Source organism: Mauremys reevesii, linkage group 4 (assembly GCF_016161935.1).
Source record: "Mauremys reevesii isolate NIE-2019 linkage group 4, ASM1616193v1, whole genome shotgun sequence".
Lineage (NCBI taxonomy): Eukaryota > Metazoa > Chordata > Testudines > Geoemydidae > Mauremys > Mauremys reevesii.
In genome coordinates, this window is record NC_052626.1 from 7,093,150 (window position 1) to 7,110,211 (window position 17,062).

Sequence of the window (17,062 nt, forward strand, 5' to 3'; positions counted from 1 at the left end):
TCTGCCACTTGTTTCCAATCTAGAGCTTCTAGGAACACATGAAGACCAAGGAAAGTAACAGACATTCACAAGAACAAGGTCTAATATCTTTTATCAATTTTATTGAAGTTACCAATAAAGTTATGAATAGCCAAGCATAGATAAATCCTACCTATATCCATAGTTACAGTCATACGTACATCCTCCGAGGTAGTCTCAGGGGCTGATGGGTCTCACGGTTTGATCATCAGTAGAGAGATGGTTCCTGCTGGAGTTTTCCTGTAGGGAGCTCACTTTTCCCAATCTGGGCACCCTCTTTTTAATAATGTGATTCTGACTATACCTCATACCCTGCACACGTGCGTGAAAGTATCAACCCTCTTTTTCCTTAGCTGTATTGTGTCCCCCAAGAATATTGGTGTACCCTGTTTTTCATACGTTGTGTATAGTTCCTTTTATTCTCATTAGCATGGACACAACCTGTATCCTGTGGTTAAGGGACACGTTAGGAAAAAAAAAGTGCCTCTAGAGCATTTTGTGATCTATAATTAATCTAAGATCTTACAGGCCTCAGCCTGTAGGCCTTGGATTTCAGCCCTCCTTACTTAGGCCTGGTCTACACGGAGTGGAGAGGGGGAAATCGATCCAAGATATGCAACTTCAGCCACGTGAATAGCATAGCTGAAGTCGACGTATCTTATATCGACTTAGAATCACTTACTTCGTGTCCTCGCGGTGCAAGATCGATGGCCGCCGCTTCCGCCTCTCGCCATGGTGGAGTTCCGGAGTCGACAGCAGAGCGATTGGGAATTGATTTATCGCGTCTACACTAGACATAATAAATCGATCCCCGATAGATTGATCACTACCTGCCAATCCAGCAGGTAGTGTAGATGTACCCTTCGATACCTAATCATATTGATCCCGTCTGACTACTGATTGACCTGTCTCGCACCCCACTGTCTGGCACATGTGTTCAGAGTCCTGCCCCTCCCCTGGGTGTCTCCGCCAGCTGTTTCCTACCTGCTTCCCAATGGCCAGTTCAATCTCATGCGCCCAGGCAACTGCTCCAGCCCTGCTCAGGGTTCTGCTCTCGCCTCCGTCACCCCTGTGGAAACACAGCCAGGTCCCACGAGATATTGTGGGGATGGGGGAAACATCAGCTCTCCAAATATTTCCACAGCAGGGCCACTCGACCTCCTGGTTCTGCTGCCACCGAGAGGGGAGAGGTCCCGCTGGTCCAGGTCTCTCCAGGGCAAGGGCAGAAGGAAATGGTCCCTGTTTCTCCTGTCGCTTCCTCCCAGACTGGCCAGACTGCAGGGGGGAGGGGTTTGGCAGTGGGGCCAGGGTGGAGGGAGCGGGGGGTGCAAAACCATTTCGTCTGGGGGTTGAGAGAGATCTATGGGATAGGAGTTGCTGCTGCCAGGTGAGTGTTGAGAGGGAGCCTGCTCATCAATCCCCCACAGGCTTCCCTCCTCACTGGGCTGGCGAGGCACCCACCTACAGCCTTCCCGCAGGAACTCACAGAGGGACTGAGAAATCACAGTATCCATGACAAGCCTGCAGCCGTAATCAGCTACAGCAATGGTGTCAAGCATCCAGCCTGCAGGCCTGGCACAGCCAAGGGAGGCATTTATCTGGCCCGCACAACAGATTCAGACTGGGCCGAACATAAACTTTACTTTTCAAGAAAGCTTCCTGCTCCTGTGGCTGTGAAGAAAACCTTCTCCATGTGAACTAATGCAAAGCCATTGGAGTGTTCTTTCCCTGTGTTTGCAGCCACGTTCAGAGATACAAACCACATCAATTTCATCTCATCAGGAGGCTGCTATTAGGCTTAAAAGCTTTAAACAGCAGAAATTTTAAAATTCAAGTGCAAATACGCACCGGATGAGCCCAATTACTGCACGTGGTTTGCACAAGTTGGGTACTGCACACTCAAACAGCAGAGAGTATTGCTTCCCACTGACTAATGCTGAACACAACACCACCTTTATTCTGCCCAGGAGCTTTGTACAAGGCGCCTGTTAGCAGTGGGAGATCTGCTCTGGATGAAGGATGGCGTACTAGCTATTTTTGTAGACCTGCCTCGGGGATAATTAAAATGTAAATTTTCCCAATCCACAGACTGAGTTTAATTCCTGAGTTAAAGATAAAATCTTCCCAGAAACCAGTTATTCTAGATGTCTTTGTCCTCTGATCAAAGGATTTTCATGGTTAGGAGGATCTTATTGGAAGCAATTTTCTCTGATCTTTTAAAAAGGCAAAAAATATTTTTGCTACGTTTTGTTCAAATTTTAATCTCGGTAAATCAATGATAGTCACACTTTTCTCATTTAAAGCAAAAAATTGAAATTTATTGAATTGATGGGATTTACAGGAAATGTATTTTCTTATTTGCAACAATATTTATTGCACTAAAAAAAGGAGCCATAAACAACAAATCAACCAAAGTATGATCCTGGAAGGGGTAGCTGTGCAGGTTAAAAACTTCATGTGTAAAGAAAACCTCGTTACAAGACAACATTTTTGCAAAAAATGCATCCCTGATTTTATCATGGAGATTTATGGCTGATAAGTCAGTTAGATAATTCTATTGCTTTCCAACTGCAGTTAGCTCAACATGCATGTGGAGCAGCTTGCAGGTCTTAGGGTATGTCCACACTGGAAATGCTCCAGCAACACAGCTGCAGTGGCACTGCTGTAGCACAGACACTTACTACAGCAATGGAGGGGATTCTCCCATCGGTGTAGGTAATCCACCCCCGCAGAGATGCAGTAGCTAGATCGAGGGAGGAATGCTTTTGTTGACCTAGTGCTGTCTACACCGGGGGTTAGGTCAGCTTAACTATGTCTCTCAGGGGTATGAATTTTTCAAACTTGAGCAACGCAGCTAGGTTGACCTATATCTGAACTGCAGACCAGCCCCTAGTCTTGAAGAGGCTGCAGGTATCTTGCCCCATGACAAAGTTCTGTGCAGATTGCTGGCAAATCTAAAGTGATACGATGCATATAACAGTAAAAAATACAAGGCACCTCATACTTCATCAATGAAGCATTTTGTTCTGATTGAAAAAATAATCTATGCTTCTGCACTATTTAGTAATATTACTGAGTGTTACTATAAAGTAACAGTGTCAGTGTTTCTGTACATTAAAGCAGTAAACATCTTAGCTTAGATGTTGCACAAAGAACAGCCTCTCCCCAGAGACACACGGGGCATCTGAAGGGAAATAAAAACGTATTCATTTGGATTTTAACAAGATTGTTTTGCATCCAGGACATTAATTGCATTTATCACCATGTTAAAATATATAGACAGCTTCTTAATACAGCTGTCTGCTAAAAGGAGATACCAGAATCAAGTGTTTTTTCCTCCATACTGGTTCTCAGAATAATAAACTAACTTTTTTGTACAGAAAAAGAATAACAAACATGTTTTTCATTCTATAAACAATACCTTCTATATGTAGAAAAACATTCAAGAGGATAATTAATGACAAAGGTGCAACATCAACAAAAATAAGCTGCCTTTTAAACCAAAGCACTTGTTCATGGTTTAAAAAAAAATAAAAATCTTTTAAAGCTCTTAGTGTCCTCATGAAATTCCATTTAAAAAAACTGTTAGCTTAAAAATTCTTGCCGTGTTGTTGTGCATACCACTTCTGCCTTAGCTTGCGATTCTCCAGCTCCGTGAGAAGGGCTTGCCTGTATGCTTCATACAGTTTAACAATTCGTTCCAGTTCTTTCATGAAGAGCAGCTTCAACATTCCCTGGTATGTATCTAGATCAGCTAGTTGGAAGAGTTCCCACTTCAGAATGTGATCATATCTGTTTTGAGATATATATGTATGAGATGTGTATTTATATATGTATTCATTATAAGAAAACACGTACGTAAGACATTATGCATATCGTTTTGTAATTGTGAATCCACTAATGACATTTTTAGTAGTTGATACTGACGAACCTATTTCTGATAGCCGCATACTTCCACAATTAAAATTAGTTTGGTTAATCTCTACAGTAATTTGTTTCTTAAGGGAAGAGGTATCCCACAATGCTACACAGAGGAATCACTCAACCATACTGTCGATATATATTAATGTAAAAATACCAAATCATTTTGTAAGAACAAATATAAAATTATTTAAGACACTAGCAAGCAACTGCTATTAACCAAAGAGAGTGAATATATTCTGGAGGCATTAAAAATTTTTTTTAATAAAACCCCACAAGAAATCCCCCTAAGTAAGCGTGGTTTGAATTTTGTGTACATACTGTGGGGAGCTTGGGAGGTCAACAGAGTAACTTGAAGGAATAAGCAAGTCTGTTAGCTGATTAACCCAGTCCTCCCAAATGCCTACCTCCTAGAGAGCTGAATTCCACAGGCTTTGCAAAGCCCCTTCTTCACCCACAGTATCGGTCTGCTCCTAAAGCCTCCCTGCCCTAACGATTCCAGCTGGTGAAGAATTATATTGTACAGCTCTTGGCTAATCCATAGCTCTACTGTACCTGCTACACTTACAGTACAGACAACAGAGTTCAAAAAGTGAACCCTCCGTTTTGTAATGGAACGTCTTTAGCGTGCTCTCCTGTTGGAGCATTCGACCTATAGCTCAGTTTCACATTTCCACATAATCAAGCAAATGAAGCAAAATGAAAGTTGCCCAAATGTATCCTTAAAGCAAGTCAGCACGACTGATCACTGAACTGTTTTATTGTTCGTTTATTAGAATGGTTACAATTGCATAAACGAACAAGGCAAAATATGGCAGCATGGGTAAACTAATGAGACCTTCTGGGGTCTGCAGGACTGCATAGTACATCCCTTTATTGTCTGAGCTAACCTGCACTGTATCAACCAGTGCAGTCCAAGCCACTACTTAGCTGCAGTTATTGTTGAATATTTCCCTATTTAGTTTTCCTTCCTTCTGTTACTACTCCTCATGCTACGATCTTCTGAGATGTCAAATCTTCCTCCCTTCATTTATATCCTTATCATGAAAGTATGTGCAGATCATTGTACAGTGGGGGCTGGGAGACTGCCCAGTGACAAACAGGTTAGGAATAACTGCTGGGAAAGCTAAAATGCCAGCCATAGAAAAACAGGGAAGCACGCAAAACAAAATAAAGTGGGGGGGGAGAACCCTCTAAGGCTGTCGATTAATCAGTTAACTCATGCGATTTAACTCCAAAAAAATTAATCACGATTAATTGCAGTTTTAATTGCATGTTAAACAATAGAATACCAATTGAAATGTATTAAATATTTTGGATGTTTGTCTACATTTTCAAATATATTAATTTAAATTAAAATACAGAATACAAAGTGTACAGTGCTTACTTTACATGAATTTTTATTACAAATACTTGCACTGTAAAAATGATAAAAGAAATAGTATTTTTCAGTTCACCTCATACAAGTACTGTAGTGCAATCTCTTTATCATGTTAGTGAAACAAAGAAATGTAGATTTTTTTTGTTATGTAATTGCACTCAAAAACAAAACAATGTGAAACTTAAGAGCCTACAAGTCCACTCAGTCCTACTTTTTCTTCAGCCAATTGCTAAGACAAACAAGTGTGTTTACATTTACGGAAGATAATGCTGCTCTCTTCTCCATTACAATGTCACCAGGAAGTGAGAACAGGTGTTCCCATGGCACTTTTGTAGCCAGAATTGCAAGGTATTTACATGCCAGATATACTAAACATCGGTATGCCCCTTCATGCCTCAGCCACCATTCCAGAGGACATGCTTCCATGCTGAGGATACTCATTTAAAAAAAAAAATGCACTAATTAAATTTGTGAATAACTCCTTGGGGGAGAACTGTATGTCTCCAGCTCTGTTTTACCTGCATTTCTGCCACATATTAGGTCTCAGATGATGATTCAGCACGTTTGTTTTAAGAACACTTTCATAGCAGCTTTGTGTTTTGTCAAATGAGGTATCAATGTGAGATTTCTATGGATAGCTACAGCACTGGACCCAAGGTTTAAGAATCTGAAGTGCCTTCCAAAATCTGAGAGGGATGAGGTGTAGAGCATGCTTTCAGGTCTTAAAAGAGCAACACTCCGATGCGGAAACTACAGAACCCGAACCAGCAAAAGAGAAAATCAACCTTCTGCTGCTGGCATCTGACTCAGACAATGAAAATGAACATGCGTCGGTTTGTACTGCTTTGGATTGTTATCGAGTAGAACCCATCATCAGCATGGACACATGTCCCCTGGAATGGTGGCTGAAGCATGAAAGGACATATGAATCTTTAGCACATCTGGCATGTAAATATCTTGTGACACTGGCTACAATAGTGCTATGCGAACGCCTGTTCTCACTTTCAGGTGCCACTGTGAACAAGAAGTGGGCAGCAGCAGCTCCTGCAAATGTAAACAAACTTGTTTGTCTGAGCGATTGGCCGAACAAGAAATAGGATTGAGTGGATTTGTAGGTCTAAAGTTTTACAGTGTTTTGTTTCTGAATGCAGTTATGCTTTGTATGTAATTCTACACTTACAAGTACAGTAGTTGAACTTACATCAGGTGAATTGAAAAATACTATTTCTTCTGTTTTTTTACAGTGCAAATATTTGTAATAAAAATAAATATAAATTAAGCACCGTACACTTTGTATTCTGTGTGTAATTGAAATCAATATATTTGAAAATGTAGAAAACATAAACAGTACTCTTATTGTTTAACAGCACAATTAAACACGATTAATTTTTTTTTAATTGCTTCACAGTCCTAAAAAACCCAACAACTACCATTCATAGCGGAGTGTCCCTGAAGTAGGGGACTCATAAAATGAAAGGAAGCAAAGAAGGGGTTGTTGTGTTGGCAATGTTTTCCTTGATGTGGGAACAAGATAAAGAATAAAAGCAAGATGCATAAGGTGAAAGACTGTAAAACTACAGACAGATGCAATAAAAAACCCAAAAGACTAGAGCTCAACAGCCTTTGTTAAAGGTCAGATTTGTCACCCAGCAAGACTGAGGGTGAGGCATATTAAGATAAAACCCTCAAGCGAGGTGGAGAGGCTGGAAGGAGAAGCCTACAGTGGAGTGGTTTTTGAATGTCACTGGCTACTAAGAATGAATACCTGAAGTTCACTATTAAGTAGGTTTTAGCTGATTACCTTTAGAAAGCTCATTCTCTAGTAGTCACTTCCATTACAAAGCAGCATATTGCTAGATAAAGATGTCAAGGCTCAGTTACAGACAGTGCTTCTAAGTTTATCCTTTGCATATAGCAATTCTGTTTTACTGTTTAAACATCATGATTTTCATCGCTTTTTGGGAATACATAAACATCTAACTTTCCTGTGATCACCACAGACTCTCATAGGCTTTTTAGTATAGTCCAAGCTGCCAACATTAGATACATTCAAACCCCCTATAATCCAGCATATGTATTCACTCCTCCCACCTTTCACTAACCCAACTGAATTTAATGGAAGTCTCCTGAATGTTTCATTTCATGTAAATACTGCCAGACTAGTCTTGTGATGAATCCAGACTAGACCAGTTCTCCTGCAAGTCATTTTCCAGGCTCAGAACTAGCATTGTTTAGTCCTGGAAGGGAACTGGATAACTAGTCCAGAGTCCAGTTTTACTTCCTTGTTCAAGGTGTGACCCTAGGCGCTATTCACCACACACTATTCAAACCCTGCTCTCAATACAGAGTGACTCACTTCCTCCTCAATGCTTCTATGGCTCATCACTTTCGTATGTGAAGGCTTCACAGAGGTGAATTTATTTTCACAACACCCTTGTGCAATGAGGGGGATCCTCACTTGACAGATGAGGAACTGAGGCAAAGAGCGAGATCAAGGTCAAGTGTCTACTAAGTTTGTGTGTCTGATTTGAAATGCCGAAGACCCCGTGTTCCTGAGCACCCAGCATTATACATAGCTTGGTATGTTCAAAACACAGCTCTCGCTGACTTCAGCTGCTGCTTTGAGTGCTCAGCACACCTACAAATCAAGACCCTGGGTTCTCGAGCTGGGCATCCAGAGAATGAGGAACCCACAATTAGTGACCACCTATGAAAAGTTTGGTTTAAGTGACTTGACCAGCATCATGGAGGAATTCTGTGGCAAACGCAGGGACAAAATTCTTCTCCAGGGCAGTATCCAACTGCCTTAACCATGAGACCATATTTCTCTTCCCGCAATCCCCTGCCTTTTTCACTCCACACCTTTTAATTTCTGAAACAGATAAGGCTGGGGTCCTACAGACACCCACCTCTTTCATTACACAACCCTAATTCATCCGCAGTACATTGGTCCCTCCGCTGCATTGAATAAGGCAGGGTCCTGTGGAAAAAAGTACGTGATCATGTAATAAAAGACTACCCTAATGCATACACACAAAAGGGGTAAATTAGGTTGCACAGGCAACCTTAATCTAGCATTTCCTGACTTTACAGTGCTTGAACTGCAATGCTAATGTTTTCAATGTCGTTTTTTGTATGTTATAGGTTAAAAAAACGATTGGCATCATATTGCCACCCACATGCCAACTCTGCCAGTGGGAGTTTCAGATATTTGCTGACAGCAGAAGACTGATGAGACTCAGGAATCGTGGTTTCCATTCCAGGCTCTGGAGGGCAGTGCGTTCTAGTGGTCACCGATCCTTCTGCCTGTTCCACCCCAAGCCTGACTCCTTCTGCCCTTGTCCTCTCCAACCTATCCCAGTCCTAATCCTCCCTCCCGCCTCCTTACTCACTCATAGCTTCTTGTCCCAGACTCCTCATCCAACTCCCCCCCTCAGGGTATGTCCCATTGCAATTAAAAACCAGCGGCTGACCCACGGCAGCTGACTCAGGCTCTCAGCGCTTGGGTTAAGAGACTGTAATTGTGGTGCAGACATCTGGGCTCAGGTTGGAACCCAGGCTCCTGCGAGGGGGGAAGGTCCCAGAGATCAGGTGCAGCATTATCCTGAATGGCTACTCCACAATTAAACAGTCCTTTAGCCCAAGCCCACATCAGCCAGCGTGGGCCAGTGGCGGGTCTCTAATTGCAGTACAGACATACTCTCAAAGGCCTTCCTCCACCCCCATAACCTCGGCTCCCAGTCTCAGAACCCCTCCAGAGGTTCCTTATCCCAGTCCCCCAGCCAGGCCCCACTGACTCCTGCCCAGCCAGTCCCAGATTCCCCTTAACCACACTCCATCCCAGCACCTCACCTTAGTCTCCTCTCCCTGCACAGCTTTCAGTCCCAGCCTCCTGACCCAGCCAGTCCCTGTTCCCACCCACTTTTGGCCCCAAGGCTCTTCGCCCCAGCCTCCTTTCCACATTCTTCATTCTAATATAGTTCCTCCACCCCTGGCAAAGGTCTTGCTCTTGTCCCATCTGCATTCGATTCAGGTAGCTTCCACCACTACACTGTCTGGGTGCTAACAGAGGAAGCATTGAGAACTCGTGAGAAAGATTCTCCCAGATCTCTGTTTTGGTGTTTGGTGCCAAGAAAAACCCGTGGCGCAGAGTCTCAGAACCTGAGTCAATTGACTTGGGCTCACAGGACTACAAATAGAAGTGTGGCTGTTCAGGTTTGGGCTGAGACCCAGGGAGGGTCAGAGAGCCTGAGCTCCAGCCCGAACCCGAACACGTACACTACAGTCTGTAGCCCCGCAGCCCGAGCCCCGAAAGTGCAAGTCAACTGACCCAGGCTCGGAGACTCAGCACCTTGGGCTGTTTTTTCTTTGCAGCGTGGTGGCCTGCTGCAGCCTGAAGCAGTACATGCAGGGAATCCTGCTCAGACCCTGTAGCATCCTCAGTGCAGATGGAATCCATGGAGAATTCAGCTGCCAAAATCTAGGAAGTGTCTATGGAGCATGTGCAAATTTCAGTTATTCAAAGGCTTATAACGTGGCCAGATTTAAGCATGTTTTCACTGGAACGGGAAAAGGCACATCACTGACAATAAGGCCAACCACCCCCAGCAAAATTTCAAGTCCCTCCTCCAAAGCATGGAATTAACAGAACTCAGCAAAATGGTTGCGCAAAGAATGTGGGGTATTTGTACTATTTTTATGAAGATTACATGTACATCTGTTTGATTGTCATGGCATAGTCTGCCATACGGGTGACAAGGAGGTTAATTCTTGCAGGAGTTATTCGCATGACCCAACAAGGGATTACAATGGCTTCAGATAACCAGCCATCTACCAATACTTACAAGACAATGACTGGACTATTCTCTTTGATGGTCCACCTCCACTCTGAGGCTTTTGGCAACATGGCTGTGCCGCTATAGCTGTGCCATTAAAAGGCGCGCAGTGCAGCTGCTGTTTGTTGGCAGGACAGAGCTCTCCCGCCAACAAAACACTTCCATCTCCCACGAGTGGCAGCGGCTTTGTTGGCAGGAGAGCGCTCCTGCTGACAGAGCGCTTTTCACACCGGCGCTGTTCATTGGTAAAACTTGCGCCATTCAGGGTTTGAGGTTTTTTTTTTTTTAACACCCCTGATCGACAAACGTTTTGCTGACGAAGTGCAAATGTAAACAAACCCTCAGGGTCAGACAAGTTTGGCAAGAGGAGGGGGCGCCAGTCTGTGGACACAAAACAAGGGCCTGCCCGGATTTAAAAAAAAAAAAAAAAAAAGACACACACACAGGCAGTGTCTATAGAGAAGCAGATGGAACCCGGGTCTCCAGAAGCAAGGCTGCCTGGGCTGATTTGTGCTTGGAGGGAAATGCTAAGCTTAAGGGAAGTAATGTGTGCATAGTATCAGAGGGGTGGCCGTGTTAGTCTGGATCTGTAAAAGCAGCAAAGAATCCTGTGGCACCTTATAGACTAACAGACGTTTTGGAGCATGAGCTTTCGTGGGTGAATACCCACTTCGTTGGATGTGTGTATAGGTGTTTTATTGGTTTAACCTATTTCTCTCCTATGCATACACAAACATGACTTTGTTTTGAAGGAGCTGTTCTGAGGCACTGTATTTACCTAGTGTATTTTATTCCCAAAAGGGAGTCTCTTGCAGGTGCAGAGAAAACAAGGTTGGAAAACATGGGTGGTGTACCCAGAGACAAGGTTTTCATCCTGAGAGCAGTGACGGTGCAGAGCCTGTCACTGGAGAGAGGTCAAGGGTGAGGCTAGCCCTGTAACCTGGACAGGTTGCACCATTTTTTTTTTTAAACAATGTATTTTTCTGTACTCCCACTCCCAGAACTGTGTGTAATCTGGTTTGAGTCTTGTTTTCTAATTGCAGTGTAGTACTTTATATTATACTGGTTTGTATTTTACACAGCCTATTAGCACAATTACTAGTGATATTAGAATGTCTAATTTTCCTTGTCCAGCAACCACATAAAACTCATTTAATTTTGTATTCTCTCAAGTATAAATGTGCACCTATTTGCTATAACTATCAGTAAAACAAAAATGAATAAAATAAGATAATCCTCTAGGTCTGAATAAACTAGATGAGGAAATGGATGCATATATACAGTGGAAGTAATACAGTGTCTACTTTAAGATGCTGCAAGCCAGGAGACCAGGAAGAAGAAAGGATATCACAGTAAATTGCCTCCTGCAATTATAAATAAAAACATTAATAATTTAATAATTATTAAAAAGGGCAGATGGCCAGAAGGGCTCCATGTGCACTGCAAAGTGGGAGGACTCAGGGGTGCAGCTGGCATCCAAAGAAACCTAGTTTGAAATATAAAGGGTTTAAGCTCAGATCCGGACTTTTCATTACATTTAATCTTATTCCATGACTTGACATATTTCCGTTGCCAAACCCATTATTTTCCAAAGCAATGCACGATGAGAAAACCAGCTTTAGTTATTAACCACTGATTAGGGGCATTTATTTTTTTGGAAAGAGTTATGGGGTCCCTGGTGTATGACAGGGCTCCTAAGCACGGTGGTAAACAAACAACAACAAGGCAAGTTATCCACTTCCAGAGCTTTATGTGCTGATGCCAAACAAGTCAGCATTTTTATTTATTATTATTATTTTTTTTTTACAGGCCTGGTTACTCCCGAGTCAGTGCTAATTATAGATAAGGCAATGCTCCCCTTTTCTCTCTCTGGTGAACTGTGCGAAGGTGGATCAGGGTCTCTGATTCATGATCCCTCGCCCAGTGCTGTCAGACACTCATCAATGAGCAACATTTAGGATTAGCAGCAGGCAGCTAAATTTGGCTCTCAGTGGGGGAGAACACTCCTTCCTATTTACTTGGCAACAGTAGGGAACAAAGCTGCATGTAACACACAGCGAAGCTGTGTCCAGAGGTGTTCTGTCACTTCACAGCTTTTATTTTATTTTTTAAAGCGGGATCATGGGTTGCTATAATTGTGCATCTTCTGGCAGCCTGCCAGAAATGAATCAGCAAGTTAGGGCTGTTCATGGTTTTTTGGTGCTGTGGTTTCAAATGTCAGCTCCCAACAGAAGTGCTGGGTAGAGGATCAGGGGTCTGATTAAAGAGTCATTGAGCCACCAATAAGAATGGGAATGAGAGTTTACTTGAAGTACACCCAGCTTTCCAGATAAGTTGATTACACTGAGCATCCAAACAATGCCTTCTATTTCTGGCTTTTTAAGCAATGGGTAAGAGGCTCTTAGCGCATCTGGCAACACTTCAAACATCTACAGAAGCAATCTGAACAACAGTAATTTACCACCATCAGCTCCACTGCAGCTAGACTGGCTGATGTAATAATGTACGTATGGAACTGTCCGAAAAAAATCTAAATGGTTGGCCAGGCCAAAAGGTGACTATATGCAAAGGATATCTTGCTCTGTTCTCTTAACTCCGGCTTTTTCATTCCCCGTAACCACCTCCATCAGTGTGTAATTTGTTTCTCTTGCACATTTTAATAGCCTTTAATAAACTGAAGACAATCATATATCGTAAAAGATTTTTCTCTTTAGGTGGATGAAAAATGTTATTCCAATGTCATTTGGATCAGATGCTTGGAAGACACTTCCTACCCATTTAGGCTATTCTTTTTCATTTCAAGGATGATCCTTATGAGATTCCACATGCTGAAAAAGATCCCTACCTACTACATATAGCAAATACATTGAAACATATTTCTGGCCTTTAGTATGTGGCAGGAGGAGATTCTAGTTCACGACTCTCATGCATTTAGCAAAGCAAACTTCCTGAATTTCTTGGCAATACTTAATTTTAAACAAGAGGAGCTAACTTCCTGCTCAGTGATCCCTCACCTATATTAATTTGGGCAAAATTAAAAAAAAAATCTGATATCTGCTTTAGCAATATTTAATTTGTTACATGATATTGTCACTGGAGACAAATGATATTGAGGGTGGCATACGGAATGAAAGTTTTGACCCCAATCTCTCATTGTTATTGCATTCACACTGGATTTAACATTCCAGATGATTAAGCTACTGTTAAACTGTGAAACTGAGAAAGAGAAAGCAATTGCTCCAAGTCTCAGATGGACTGTGAATTGCAGCTGGCATTAAAACTTAAGGTCCTGTTAAAGAAAAACTGTCAAGTAGTTTGCCAATTAAAATCTAGTAAATCATATTCTAGAGATTCTACATTATATTTTTAACTCTCTACCTCACTATCAAAAAATACTTCTATTGGTTTAGGGCTTGACAGAACAAACATACAGCGGTGTCTATGCTTTCTCTCTCTCAGTGTTTGGCTACACTTGCAGATGTGCAGCGCTGGGAGTTACAGCTGTCTTCGTACAACTGTGTAGGGAAAGCGCTGCAGTGTGGCCACAGACAGCTACCAGCGCTGCAGTGTGGCCACATTTGCAGCGGTGTTGCGAGTGGTGCATTATGGGCAGCTATCCCAGCGTTCAAGTGGCTGCAACGTGCTTTTCAAAACGGGGGTGGGGTGGAGTGTGACAGGGAGCGTGGGGGGGGGAGAGAGAGAGGGGATTTTTGGAGCTGACACTGTGTCAGCTCCCTGCCTTGAAAGTTCCGACCCCTTCCCCCACCCCTCTCTCCTTCACTGAAAGCAAATAGCCCTCTTTGTTTTTTTCCTCACAGACCAGATAAGCAGCTTCTCCGAAACGGACCCCCCGCCCCCTCCTGCCCGCCGTGCTGCTTCTCTCCTCAAGCAAACACTAGCTGTGGACGTTCCAAAGGGATCCCCCTGCCTGTCTCTGCTCGAGCAAACAGGAGCTGTGTTTGTTTTTTAGATAAGCAGCTCCGGAAGTCTCGAGTTCACAACAAAACAAAGAGTGTTATCTGTACTTAAACGCATTATGGGAAGGTTCCAGAGGTCAGTTACAGCGTAGTATGATTAATCACTGTTTACACTGACACCCCAGCGCAGCGCTGTTCTCTTTATTCCTCTCGTCGAAGTGGAGTACATGCAGCGCTGTATCCAGGGAGATACAGCGCTGTATGTGCCTTGCCAGTGTGGACGGGGAGTAAGTTACAGCGCTGTAAAGCCACCACCAGCGCTGTAACTCTCAATTGTAGCCAAGCCCTCAGTTTCTCTATCTGTAGCCTGGGGGATAATACACAGTTATAAATACCTCTTTGAGGAAGACGAGGATTCAATGATTGTGAAATACTCTGAACGTATAAAGTGCTTATTAATATTGCTACCATGAATATCCTCTAAGATGGAAAAATGAAAAATTGACAGGTATTGTGTTTATATATGAATTCATTATTTCTTCTCAACTATGTGAATCACATTTTAATTCTTTGGACTAATTTAACTTGCTCTAATTTTGTCTCATCATACAGGATATACAGACATTCCCACGAATCTGAGATTGTCTATTCCCAGGTTTCCACAAGTGCACTGACAAGAACCCACCCAACACTGAAACAGTTTGAAAGTAGACATTGACTAGATACTCCAAACATCTAATTAACAGAACATAGTTAATGACAGCAACTAAGAGTGCTCATAGGAAACAATCCTTTCCAACAGGTTACTGGAACTGGACACACCCTTGGTGCATAAAAATATCATTGGAATGTATGCCAATTTAAATCTTTACAGGCTCCTGGAATGCCCAGTAGCCACACGTAGCCAGGGGCAGCTCCAGGCCCCAGCACGCCAAGCACGTGCGTGGGGCGGCATGCCGCGGGGGGGTGCTCTGCCAGTCGCTGGGAGGGTGGCAGGCAGGGCTCTGGTGGACCTCCCGCAGGCGTGCGTGCGGAGGGTCCGCTGGTCCTGTGGCTTCCGTGGACGCCTGCGGGAGGTCCACCAGAGCCCTGCCTGCCGCCCTCCCAGCGACTGGCAGAGCACCCCCCGCGGCCTGCCGCCGTGCTTGGGGCGGCGAAATATCTAGAGCCACCCCTGCATGTAGCTATAAAACCCATTAAATTATATTACCAGAAGCTTCTTTAAAAAGAACCTGCATATGGAAGCCACCAAAGACCATCCAAAAATCTATGAATCTGCAACTGCAGTCATTGCTACAATTCTATTAATTTATCAAAAAACTGATTTCATATTGCAAAATATTAAAGCCACAATCCCTAGGTTCTCAGTTGCTTTTCTTGGTGGTGGTATTATTGCTCCCTGGTGAGTCAGGTCTGTACATTTCATCTGTTTCTCTGAATTGAGTCAAAAATGTATTCTTATGGGACAGACTCTTAGCTCCTAAAATAGCATAATTTCTTCTAAAAATATAGTTATACATTTTTTCAAAATTATTTAGTAATGAAAATTTTTGAGCAGGGATGTAGTTGTCAACAGTCTAAACGCAAAATTCTTAATTTTGTTGTGAAATTTGTGTAGGTTCGTTTCCAGCACAAAATTTACTTTAAGAAATTAAAAAGTAGTTAATAGGCTAGAAAAGATTGAATGTGATTATATTTCCTAAAGCCAGCATAAGGAACTGCAGTGTTCTTGGAATCAAACACATTAAGACTAAGTCACACACTCTGGGCTCTCTAGTGTATTATTCGACATGTTGACGTGAACAGTAAGGAGTACTTTGCAACATTTTTCTCCAGAGATGGATCTTGCTTTAAAAATTGTGAAACTCATCAGCCCCGTGTTCTTATATGCCATTTCACATACCTGTGTGATTAAACAACTACAGGACTATTGCTTCCTTGCCCTCTGGAGACCATGGAAACCCAGGAGGCAACAGTCATACTCCCATGGAGTGAGTTGCACATGTTGGTTATGAACAAACCTTTGGGAATGTCTACACTACAATTAATCACTCACGGCTGGCCCACACTTGCAAGGCTTGAGCTGCGGGGCTGTTTAATTGCAGTGGACTTCCGGGTATGGGCTGGAGCCTGGGCTCTAAGACCCTCCCGCCTCACAGGGTCCTAGAGTCCACGCTGCAGCCCGAGCCCAGAAGTCTACACTGCAGTTTAACAGCCCTGCAACCTGAGCCCTGTGAACCTGAGTCAGCCAGCACAGGCCAGCCATAGGTGTCTCGACCAACCCTTAGTATTTAGTTTCAGGGGTTTAGTTCCATCTGACAGCTCCTTATAGTGGAAAGGAAAAAACAGACTCTTTTCCTAGAGAAAAACTGTATAGGAAATTCCTGCTTATTTACAAATAAATAAAAATTAAAAACCCAAACTCAGAACAGAGAAAATGGTTCTATTTGGTGGGAAAAGGAATGAACTGGATACTTCAAGCTGCAACTGACCCTCTCCCAAAAGATAGGCACAATATTTTTTGAATTCCCCATCTTGCTCTGCTGGTAGAAGGTCATATTACTATGGGTCCAGACCAACCTAATGGATAAATTTGGTCTGTCAGAGGGTGGAGGAAAGAGAATCCTCCCCTCAGGCTCCTGAGGATCAGCAATCGGAGATTTCTGAGGTTCACAAGAGCTGCATAAACTACACACGCTCAGCACAAGGTAGAGGAGCAGCCATAACAGTGTGGATTGCATCAGACCTGCAATGTTACTTCAGCGCTGTATGTTTGTATTTAAAATATACTATTCCGCAAGACTAAATTGGGCTTGTTGCTTGGGTACATGTTTTAATCCACAACCGTACCTCCTTCCTACGCTATTACTGTCACAGCACTTATCCTCTACCTAAGGCAAAACAAACCTCCCAAGCCTAGGATTTAATACCACTAGTGACACCCAAAGATCAGTAACTGCTTACTGTGAAATAAGTCTCTCTACATCTGA

At 43.0% G+C, this 17,062-nt stretch overlaps 1 protein-coding gene across 4 annotated transcripts in view; it reads right to left on the minus strand.

The window, feature by feature from the left end:
* Positions 1 to 2,352: 2,352 nt before the first annotated feature.
* Positions 2,353 to 17,062, minus strand: part of SAV1 (salvador family WW domain containing protein 1) — a 33,838-nt gene continuing 19,128 nt past the window's right edge. For all 4 annotated transcript variants that reach the window (XM_039539108.1, XM_039539106.1, XM_039539110.1 and 1 more), the window contains exon 5: positions 2,353 to 3,810. In XM_039539108.1, coding sequence (XP_039395042.1) covers positions 3,609 to 3,810 — 202 coding nt within the window. In that variant the 3' untranslated portion in view covers positions 2,353 to 3,608. The remainder of the gene's footprint in view (positions 3,811 to 17,062) is intronic.